This window comes from Octopus bimaculoides, chromosome 16, assembly GCF_046866305.1.
Source record: "Octopus bimaculoides isolate indiv1 chromosome 16, ASM4686630v1, whole genome shotgun sequence".
Lineage (NCBI taxonomy): Eukaryota > Metazoa > Mollusca > Cephalopoda > Octopoda > Octopodidae > Octopus > Octopus bimaculoides.
Genome location: NC_142943.1, coordinates 26,078,909 through 26,091,295, shown reverse-complemented (window position 1 = coordinate 26,091,295; position 12,387 = coordinate 26,078,909). Strand labels below are relative to the sequence as shown.

Here is a 12,387-nt window from a genome sequence, read left to right as displayed (position 1 = left end):
TCCAGTTCACTCATCTGTAGAAATGAGTTGTGACATCACTGGTGCCAAGCTGTATCAGCCTTTGTCTTTTCCTTGCATAACATTGGTGGCATGGAGAGGGGAGCCTGGTGTGCATGGGCGATTGCTGGTCTTCCATAAACAACCTTGCATGGATTTGTGCCTCAAAGGGTAAGTTTCTAGGTGCAACCCCATGGTCATTCGTGTCTAAAGGAGGTTTTTACTTTTTCACCCTTTACATTTGACAAAATAATCTGAATGCTAAAGATTATTTTACTTAAAATAAGGCAGGGTATTCTTGTTATATTTCAGTAACTGTGAAAAGTTTTCTTAGTCCTGAAACACAACAAGTACTCATTCTTTAAAGGAATATGCTTTACAGATGTATCACTACCTTTTTGTTAATTCTAAACAAACTTAATTTCAAATTCCTTAGTTCAGAACTGAATGATGAATATTTCTTATTAATTACTTAATAGTCCTTTATTAAGACTTCTATGAAGCAATGTCCAAAAAGAACAGGTCAAAACTAGTTTCTTTAGATATTCAAGACCTTCTGAACAATCCATGCTCTATGTAATAGAACAGATTTGTGTATTAATCTTAAACAGCAAATATCATCAATTGATATTTCAAAACTTTTACATGGATATGGCTATCATCAAAGGAAAATAAATACTTTATGGCACTTTTTTTTCAATAATGACAGTAAATTTTATGGTGTGAGTGACTAACAATCATTAAATTTTTTTTAACTTATTCAAAGTAAAAATAAATATAAAAATAAGAAAGATATTTTTTGCTTTTTTTTTCCCCTTTTAGCATACACAATCATACAATCCTTTCTTGGTGTTTAAGGGTTTAATGCAATTATTATAATTACTCCAATTTCATTAAGGAAACTACCAAATCAGTTGGTAGTAGTACCTAACGAACTTATTACTACTGGGACTACTCATACAGAGACCATCTAATGTTTTCACATTTTCCTTACTAAGTCCAGGTATTTATCATCATCATCATCATTATTATTATTATTATTGAGGATGCCAAGCTAGCAGAATTGTTAGCATGCTGGGCAAAATACTTAGTGACATTTCATCTGTCTGTACATTCTGAGTTCAACTTCTGCTGAGGTCAACTATGTCTTTCATCCTTTCTATGTTGATAAATTATGTAGCAGTGGAGTACTAGGGTTGATGTACGACTTTATCCCTCCACCAAAATTTAAAGCCTTCTATCCTTCTATCTATAGCAGAAAAGATTATCATTATTATTATTATTATTATTATTATTATGTTAGGTTTGACCTCGTAAATCCAGCAACCTTAAGATCTAACCATTGAAAAAAAAGGTGATAAAATAAAAATTGGCTTCTAAGGAAAGCCTGTATATAAACATAATCTGGTATTCTTATTCCACACATACATTAATCTCTTGTCAATGCTAGAACAAAGCTTAAAGCATAAAATAATACAATGCAATACTTCCAACAAGGCTTTTATTGCCATTTCATATAATATACACTAATGTTGGAAAATTCAATATGTGCCAGAGCAGGGTAGTTCTTGAATCATAGAGGCTGCTGGACTAAGAGAGGAATTGGACCATAGAAGTTGATAGACCTTAGGAGTCATTGGACAATGGGAGTTGCTAAAGCAGGAGAGATGCTGGATTATGGCATACTAAATTTAAAAGGCCCAATATGTGATAAAGAAGCGAGATAACTTCCAATGTGTGCTGTACCTTGTGAAGCTGCATGTAATCATAGTTTTCACTCAAAACTCCTCCAATGTAACAAGTCTTCTTTTCATCTTTTGCCTCTATAAATTGAAGGTCTTCAATATTTGATAGAATCTTCTTTAAATACATAGTTAAGACAGTGAGGTTGTTGGCTTTAAATAGAAAACAAAACAGAATAAATTATTAATGCATGAAGACTCAAGAATGAAATGCCTAAGACTTGAGATTAATAACCTCATAATTTATGTACCTCTGTTAGTATTTCAAATAACATTCATTGATCATTTTTCTACAAGTTTTATAGGCAGAGGAGTGGCTGTGTGGTAAGTAGCTTGCTTACCAACCACATGGTTCCGGGTTCAGTCCCACTGCATGGCACCTTGGGCAAGTGTCTTCTACTATAGCCTCGGGCCGACCAAAGCCTTGTGAGTGGATTTGGTAGACGGAAACTGAAAGAAGCCTGTCGTATGTATATATATATATATATGTATGTGTTTCTGAGTCTGTGTTTCCCCCCCCCCCCACCATCGCTTGACAACTGATGCTGGTGTGTTTACGTCCCGTAACTTAGCAGTTCGGCAAAAAGAGACCGATAGAATAAGTACTAGGCTTACAAAGAATAAGTCCTGGGGTCGATTTTCTTGACTAAAGGCGGTGCTCCAGCATGGCCACAGTCAAATGGCTGAAACAAGTAAAAGAGTAAAGAGTATACAGATAGTTTCAATCAGGGATTGAGATCGTTTTTAACATAAAGCTCTTATCTGTTTATGCCATCGACCTGTAAGGGTTTACATTTAAGAAGGTAAATAATGGTGGTGGTGATGATGATGCTGTCGGTGAGGAGGAGGATTATGATGAAGTTGATGACAACAACTAAGATGACGATGATGATAAAGATGATGATAATGGTAGTGGTGGTGGTGATTGTGCTCATGATGATGTTGAAAGCTGTTAAAACTAAAGAGGAATAATCAAAATGGCTACAACACAACTATTCAAAAGCTTCACCAGATGGAGTCACTAGAACTGCTACATTAAAGGATATTGCACCATTAATTTGTGGAAGCCCAGTCAGAATAGAATGAAATAGTCACACCAGAGTACAGCAGGTATTACACTAATAGGTGCAGATGTGGGTGTGTGGTAAGAAACATGCCTCCCAACTACATGGTTCCATGTTCACTCCCACTGCATGGCACCTTGGGCAATTGTCTTCTACAACAGCCTGGGACCAACCAAAGTCTTGTGAGTGGAAACTGAAAGAAGCCAGTCATTTATATATGTGTGTGTATGTGTGTGTGCATGCTTGTGTTTATCGCCTACCACTGCTTAACAGTGGGAGTGAACCCAGAACCATGTAGTTGGGAGGCATCTTTCTTACCATACTGCTATGCCTGCATCTGTTGGTATAAAACCTGATATACCCTAGTATCAAAAATAAGTATTGGAGCCGATTCATTGGACTAAAAATTCTTCAAGGTGGTGTGCCAGCATGGCCACAATCTAATGTAACAAGTAGAAAATAAATATTGGGCCCTTGGGTGTCTTTAACAGACTCCACTCTACTGCAGTCATTTGTCAGGTCTCCGGTTTCTTTTCCTCAGCACCTCCTCCCACAAGTCTTAGAGATCCTTACTTCCCCCACCCTCAAAAAAGCAATCCTTCCTCCTCTGGCTAATCAATATACAGCAAAAACGATTCAAATATGTTGTTCATACCATAGCATAAAAGTTGAAGAACTTCAACCGAAGAAAGAAAGTAAAACCGTGGACATAATTGTTGGAAGTGATCAATTTGGCGAAAGAGAGCTTTATGACATTTCTCAAATGTGTATAAGACACTTTCCAAAAATGGTTGGATCCCTGCAGATAGAGAAAATAACATTGACATAAAAATTACAAAACAAAACAAATAAAGACATCATTGTATTATCAATTATATTATATTTCTTTTAATTCCTTAGCTTTACATTTTTGATTTTTCCTGTTGCCATTATTTTACCATACTTTTAGCAGAATTGTTAGCATGCTGGGTGATATGCTTACCGGTATTTCACCCATCACTATGTTCTGAGTTCCAATTCCGCTGAGGTCAATTTCCCTTTCATCCTTTCGGGGTCGATTAAACAAATACCAGTTACACACTGGGGTCGTTGTAATCAACTTAATCCCCTCCCCCAAGATGTCCTTGTGGTAAAAATTTGAAATCATTATTTTGCCATACTTTAAGCTGGCAGAATCATTAGCACACCAGGCAAAATGCTTAGTGGCATTTCGTCTGTCCTTATGTTCTGAGTTCAAATTCTACCAAAGTCAACTTTGCCTTTCATCCTTTCAGGGTCAATAAAATAAGTACCACTTGAGCACTCGGGTCAATATAATTGACTTGTCCCCTCCTCCAAAATTTCAGGCCTTGTGCCTATAATAGAAAGGATTATTTTACCATACTTTAGCATAAAAGTGGTTGTGTGGTAAGATGTTTTGGGTTCAGTCTCACTGCATGGTACCTTAAGTGTTTTTCAACTTATAGCCCAGGGTCAACCAAAGCCTTGTGAGTGGATTTGGTAGATGGAAACTGAAAGAAGCCCATTATATGTGTGTGAGTGTATATGAATATGTGTGTGTGTGTACGTCAAAGATTGTTGGTCAGAGAGTGACCATTGGTTTCATACCTATAAGGTTTTTAGTTTAGAGGTTCTTAGTACTGTATGGAATTTCCACCTACACTTTATTTACATATGAAATTGGGCCATTTACCTGAAGGGATTAGTGTTCTGACTGTTTCCCTGCTAATTAGAACTTTAGTCTTTGCTAAGTTAACTTTAAAACCCTTTGATTCTAGGTTTTGCTTCCATACTTGGAATTTTAATTCTAATTCTTCTACACTTTCAGCTACATACACACATACACACCCACAAATGGCTTCTTTCAGTTTCTTTCCATAGCAATTATGGGAACTAATTTAAGTGATTATCATATTAAAGAAATTTTTAAAAACTTACAAATAAATGTTTTTTCATTCTTAAATGGTATCAAAAGATTTTTGATAAGACATTTTAAAATTCTTCATTATCAGTTAAAGAATTAATGAACCTTATTCTTTAACTGATAATTATTTTAATTGTAGTGTTTGTTGTTCTAAGTGTGAAATTATTTGTCTACCAAATCTGATTCTGGTCAGCCCAGAGTCATAACAGAAAACACTTGCCTAAGATACTGTACAGTGGGTCTGAACCCAAGCTCATATGGTCAGGAAGCAACCTTCTCAACCACACAGCCATACCCACACCAACACATATACATGAAACGAGATGGCAAGGCTATGTTAATGTAGAAGCTCCACTTAGGGATCACTTTCACTTTTCTGGCATTTTACTAAGGTCTGGCAATGACCCAATCCAAAGTTGTCAGGTTTAATCCTTTAGTGTTCAGATTAGTCTGTCAAATGTAATGTTTGTTTAGTTATATTGTTTGAATTAATCAGACATTATCTTGTAGTTTAGAGATTTTGATGATGTGATTGTTTAGTTTTAGAATGATATTGTAGGGTTGGGGCAAGAGCTCTGATTTGGTCAGTTTCAACATAAAACAGGTTAAATATTTGGGTCTCATATAGCTGGTTTAAATGCTAATGGGTTAAGGGGATTTAAGATTGAATCTCTAATCTACATCATCTATTATCATTACATTTTAAAATTCCATTACTGAGTTCCACAAACAAAGATCTATCACAGATACAGACTTGAAATATCCTTACACTTTTTACTGCAGTTCTGCATAACATTTGGAGCTTTTTCAATAGACTTCATCAAACAACAATATTTCAGGTGAGCCTTTCTAAATGTTTTTGTTTCAACTGGTAACAGCTGCTGCACATCATAATTGGAAAATGCCTTAAAAAAAATAATAAAAAGGATTTTGTATATTTTCTTCTGTGATTTCTGTCAATAGATTGTGGTCATGTTGGGGTACCATCTGAAAGGATTTAGTCAACCATATCAACCCAAGCATTTATTTTATCAAAAGAAACATAACATACACCACACTGATTTTTTGAGTGGACACAAACACAGACACAAACCTAGTCACACTCGCATAGATGTGCACCCATGCACCACACCCATCCACCCACATGTAACTGTCTAGGGAGCTGTTGCCATACTTTTCATACTAGCCCATCTAACAAATACTGTTTTAGGTTCTTCCCAAACCAGTGTGTGAAAGCAATTGGTAAAATTAGAGCCACTTCTTAGCCACTATTGTTCTCATTTCTGCTCTGATCTAGAGTACCAGCACCTGTCAAGGTTAACTTGCATGTGATGAGATTCCAACTGAATGCAGTGACACAGAAATACCCTTGATTAGTGCCAGAATATGCAGTAAAACCACAGAGAGTGAGAGACCCCCTAGCTGTTGTCACAACATCCTTCTAAAAGTGGGATGCTATGATGTAAACTTGGGGTTTCAAGTGATTGCTGGTCATCTCACTATGGCCTGTCACAGGGTATTAATCACAGAGACTCAGAGAATGATACTTGCATTATACAAACGTTTATCACTATAATCCAATGACATACATATGGAAACCTCATTTGGCATTCCATCTATTGAAAGTCTTATGGCGATGGTAGTGAGGTGACATGTGCATATGTAGCCAGTTGGAGGTGCATAGTAAGTTACAACTTTCATCTGTCACCTACGCTTCAAACTATGCAGATCTACAATGGGAATGAATAGTTATCAGAGAGGTCATGCATGGAAAGTCAGAGATGCCATTAACAACAAGGAAGCACAAGAGAGTAATAATCTATGAAAATAGAGCAATCACCATCTGTGTATGCATGTAAGTATTTGTAAATATGTTTGTAAGTATTTGTAAATATGTCTTCACACTACACATTCTCGTTTCTTTCTTAGTAATCTGCTGTGAAAGTTTCAGTTTTTTTTTTGTACCTCATTAAGCCCTTGTGGCTAATAAAGAAACGATTATTATTACCATTATTATTATTATTATTATTATCATCATCAGGACAGTCAGCTGGCAGAATTGTTAGTGCACTGGACAAAATGCTTAGCAGTATTTGCCTATTGCTACATTCTGAGTTCAAATTCCACTGAGATCGACATTGCCTTTCATTCTTTCGGGCTTGATAAAATAAGTACCAGTGAAACACTGGGGTTGATGTAATCGACTAGATCCCTCCCCCACAATTTCAGGCCTTGTGTCTTCAGTAGAAAGGATTATTATTGTTATTACTACTAAGGCAGCGAGCTGGTGGAACCATTAGCACACTGTGCAAAATGCTTAGCAGTATTTCATCCATCTTTATGTTCTGAGTTCAAATTCTGCCATGGTCAACTTTACCTTTTATCCTTTCAGGATTGATAAATTAAGTACCAGCTAAATACTGAGGTCAATATAATCAACTATCCCCCTCTGCCGAAATTGCCAGCCTTGTGACAAAATTTGAAATTGTTGTTGTTGTTGTTGTTACTGTTGCTATCCTCTTAGAGTACATGTGCTCTACTCTGCAAGAGACTTTCTACAACTCTAATGAAATGTAGATTTGGTTATAAGCCAGTCTTTATTATTGTAGATTTTTTTCTCTTACCAGGAGTTTTAATTTCATTAAATTTTTAATAAGTTTAGAGAACAGTTATCAAGCAATTGTCATGTGTATACATAGAGAAAATATACACAAAGAATATGATATCATATAGCATCAACATATAAATGATTAATACTTAAAAACAACATTCAGATATTTGTACCTCAACTAGCTGATCCATATAATCTTGTACTTTCTGCCATAAAACCAATATAGTTTCCATTCTAAGAAGCTGGCTGTACCATTTATTTATTACATCATGTAATGATGAAATATTCTCATTCTGCATGAACATAGACAAGATTTGTTGGTGATCTGTTAAATCCTTGAGTAATGTGTCTATATTGGCCAACATCAGAACAGTATTTGCTGTCTAAATAAAAGAAATAAGTTTCAGAATTATATTACATCTATAAATAGAGGGGCAATATTTATCCCCACTTAAACATGGATGTTCTGTTAAAACAAATTTTACTGCAGTAGATATCATGAGAGAAACTTTCATATTGGCTTTTTTGGTCAAAATGCAAACTTGTTTACATCGCTAGTGGAGAGATAAATCCCTGCTATCTCCTGTGCCAAGACCACCAGATCATGTGATTTTGACCTTGTTTGGTCTTGTCAATGATGGGACACTTGACCACTAGAGGCAGCAACAATTCATCTCCCCACCAGCGATATACAGATTGTCATAATTAACCAGTGAACTTGCTAAAATACATATATATTAGCAATGGAGGCAGTATCAATATCAAGTGTCTATTGATATGACCAAACAAGGTCAAAATCACATGACTTGGCGGTGGCAGAGTCATCTCCCTGCTAGCAATATCAACAAGAGTGCATTTTGCACCAAAAGCCAGTATGAAAGTTTTTCTCGTAGTAACTGCCGCAGTATAGTTTGTTCTAATAAAACATCCACGTTTAAGTGGGGATAAATATCACCTCTTAGTATTAATACTGCCTCTAGTGCTAATATATATTTCTATAAATACAGTACCATGATTTGCATGAGAGCAGAACACCATGTCCCAGAATATAACCAAAATACTTACATTTTATGTAAAACCTCTTATAGTTACTATCTAGTCTTTGTTTACTGACAACAACACTTTATATTATTTGGAATCAGCATTTAGTGAAGAAAGGTGAGGTTTTTCTTTTTTTTTTTTTTTTCAATGTGGTTTTCAGTAAATTTCCATTTTCATAAATGATTACATAATCACAAGATAAATATGAGCTCTACCAACTGATGAGTCCTTTTAAAAACAAATAATTTCTGATCAAATGAGCAATTAATTTATTATTACGTTACACATTTTTGAAGAATGCATTTACACACAAACACACACGCATACATACACTGTGTGGGGAAAGAGGTGTATGTAAGTAATATGTGCTTATATATATGTGTGTTTGTATGTGTGTGTATATTAAAACTTTAAAGTCCTGTGGGAAAGCAACAAAAATGAACCACATCATGGTCATGGTCTGAAACCCTGTGAGTCATTAGGCACCATATGTGACTCAAGTCATCTCCCTATAAGTGCCTTTAGCACATTTTTAATAATACTATTAACCCGCCTGTTATTTTCTCCTCAAATATCATCCTATATTATGTCTCTCTCTGTCCAAGAGGATTATACCACAAACTTTGTTCATGATATAAAACATTATCAGAGAACATTCCATGACACAAGCAGCAATTGTGTTTGAATATCATTTTCAGTACATCTTTGTTTAGACTAGAAATAAGTGTTGTTGTTTTACAGAAAGTTGATTTGGTGATAAACTTGACCTTTTAAACTTATTTATCTTCTGACTTTACATAGGGAGGACATGGAAACTAGTTTATATTTTTGACTATATTCTGCTTGTCTGTAAATATCAATTTTCAATTCTATCTTACCATTGACTTGAAAGCTTAATACATTTGGACTGTATTCTTTGTTTATCAGGAATTTCAGACTTGATGCTTGGCTGCATTTTCAGTATAGATGGCATAAACAAACCCAAAGTTAAAATATTTGATCAAGCTAAAAGTTAATCAGCCAATCAGAATAAAGATCAGTCATTAGTGTGTAATTAGACTGTTTACAAAAGTCAGCTTGCAAATAATACTGTTTCAGGTAGTTTTATATATTTTTTCCAATTTTTAGAGCATGAAGTCCAGTACACATAAATACATTCGGGGAATAAACACAAAGGTGTAGATTGTTTACAGGTGATGACTGTATTGCAAAGTTTAGAAGGTTCTGGTGAATATCAAAGGGAATTCAATCAAACATATTCAAATATTGACTTGAAGTCAGTTGAAAGAGAATGATAGATATGTGGAAAATGGCTCTCAATCAGCTGACAGTAGTCATTGTCATCATTAGCAACAGCATCATCAGTATCATTGGTGTCATCATCATCATTTTAACATCTATTTTCCATGCTCACAGGGCCAGACGGAATTTTCTGAGGTGCATGTTTTATGACCAGATGCCCTTCCTGTTGCCAACCTTCACCTGTTTCCAATCAAGGTAATATTTCCCTCTGACCAGACATTCTTTCATAGAATATTAGAAATAAAGGACACTATTTGCATGATGGTGACACTTGTTTATGATTATCATGTGATGTCGAGGCAAGGGGACAGTAACACACACACAGATAAATATATATCCAATAGGGCTTCTTTCTATTTCCATCTACCAAGTCCACTCACAAGGATTGGGTATAACCCAGGGCTATATATAGTAGAAGACATTTGCCCAAGGTACCACTCAGTGGAATTGGACCCACACCATGTGGTTGGGAAACAAACTTCTTACCACATAGCCATTGGTGATTCTGTGGAGTAGTTTCCAGTAAATCTCTTTTCACTTGCCCCCTGACTGGCTCCTGTTCTGGTGACATGTAAAATGCATCATCCAAACATGGTCAATGCCAAGTCCGCCTGACTAGCACATAAAAAGCACCATCGAAACGTAGCTGATGCCAGTACCCACTGACTGGATCCTGTGCCAGTGACATGTAAAAAGCACCCACTACACTCTTGGAGTGGTTAGTGTTAGGAAGGGCATCTAGCTGTAAAAATATTGCCAGACCAGATCGGAGCCTGGTGCAGCCACTGGCTCTCCAGACCTCATTCAAACTGTCCAACCCATGCCAGTATCGAAAATGGACATTTAAACGATGATGATGATGATGAAGATGCATATTTTCATGTGTTTCAGTTGTGAAGCAGTTCTTAATTATCTCCGTGTTGAAAACTGTTAGGGCTAAAGCAATTATTCATCTGCTAAAATCCTAATCAATGAAAATATCAAATTATCTACATTCATCAAGATAGGATATTGCAGAAATTGGTATTATTGTCTATAAAGCTTTGGAGCATTCTTTTAATTAGATCATAAAAACTTACCTCAGCATCTTGAAAATTCATTCTTGAAACTGATAAAGAAGATATACTATGACAAGAATTAGCTCTGCTGGTGAAAGGAGTTTCTGTGTAATCAGGGGTAGCTGTGTTCTCTGCAGCTGCCATGGCACAATCACTTGACAAATCTAACTAATAATAATAATAATAATAATAATAATAATAATAATAATAATAAAGAAACATGATAGGGAATTGGTGTAGTGTTTGTAGATAAATGGTCTGGAAGATAGCAGTTGTTATGTCCAGGGTTGAACCTGGCATTTTTAAGCCTGTATGACATGTAGTTTTAATATTGGAAAGAAAATAAATATCATTCATTTTTTTTTTACTTGTTTCAGTCATTCAACTGTTGCGATTCTAGGGTATCACATTGAAGTGTTTTAGTTGATCAAATCAACCCAAGTACTTATGTTCATTCTTTTTTTTTTTAAGTTAGGTACTTATTCTATCATTTGTTTTGCTGAAGTGCTAAGTTACAAAGATGTCAGCAATCTAATGATGATTGTCATATGGTGGTGGAGGGTGACAAACAGAGACACAAGAAACAGAGACACAAGAAACAGATACACATAGACGTGTGTGTGTGTGTGTGTGTGTGCACGTGTGCGTGTGTGTGTGTGTGTGTGTGTGTGTGTGTGTGTTAAGCTTCTGTACAGCTTCTGTACAACAAATTCACTCACAAGGCATTGGTCTGCCCAGGGTTATATCAGAAGACACGCTTTCCTAAGGTCCTCCACAGTGTGACTGGCCCCAGACCACATAGTTGCAAAGTGAGTTCCTTAGCCAATAAATTTATTATTATGATGAGTGGTGGCAGGGTGACTATAGAATGGAGATAGAAGTATAGAGTGTTGATAGTAGTTACAGAAAGGTCGGCGGGTTAATATAGCATGGAGGTGTAGGCAGTCTTGAGTTGTAGCAGTAGTGAGGTGTGTCCGATAAGCTCACTGTCATCAAATCACTGCAGGGAAAGTTCACTGTCATCAATTCACCATCTTTTTTTTTTTTCAATAAAATAGTCTTTGACTATTAATAGTGTGATTCTATGGATATATTTTCTCAGTAAACTTTCCTCATGGTGAACTTCCTTCATGATGAATTGATGGCGGTGAACTCTCCTGCAATGATTTGATTGCGGTGAATTTATCTGTAACTGTAGTATCTAGAGTGATTTCAGATTTGTTACAGAATGGTCATAAAAGTATCAAGTCTGTGTAGAGGGAGTAGAGTTGTAGCATAAGAAATACACAAAGAGTAATAGTGGAGGTGTATATTGCTGTTAAATCTCATAATCTAAGACAGGCATAACAACTTCTTTTGAGAAACAGTCTGCATAAGACATGGCACCAGACAGGCTGCATTAGTGGAAAAATCAAAAATTGTCTGCGTCAAAAAATAAAAAACCAGTTGAGTACTGGTCTTGTGTCAAAATACATTTTATGTATTTGTTTGCAAGATCCTTGATGTAAAATCATGTTTTGAAACCGATATTGTTATACTTGCTGGTGGTCATATTTTGCCAATTAAAATAATAATAATAAAGCTGAAGTGAAGTTTAATTGGCAAAATATGACCATCCCCAAGTGTAACAATCAAGGTAATTTAATTT

General features: G+C 35.7%; 1 protein-coding gene across 1 annotated transcript in view; it reads right to left on the bottom strand.

Moving 5' to 3' along the window:
• Positions 1-12,387, bottom strand: part of LOC106883723 (dynein beta chain, ciliary) — a 362,109-nt gene that overhangs the window by 196,066 nt on the left and 153,656 nt on the right. The window contains exons 33-37 of the mRNA XM_089364269.1: positions 10,761-10,907; positions 7,512-7,721; positions 5,497-5,632; positions 3,459-3,602; positions 1,744-1,892 (exon numbers count right to left, since the gene is read on the bottom strand). Coding sequence (XP_089220395.1) covers positions 1,744-1,892; positions 3,459-3,602; positions 5,497-5,632; positions 7,512-7,721; positions 10,761-10,907 — 786 coding nt within the window. The remainder of the gene's footprint in view (positions 1-1,743; positions 1,893-3,458; positions 3,603-5,496; positions 5,633-7,511; positions 7,722-10,760; positions 10,908-12,387) is intronic.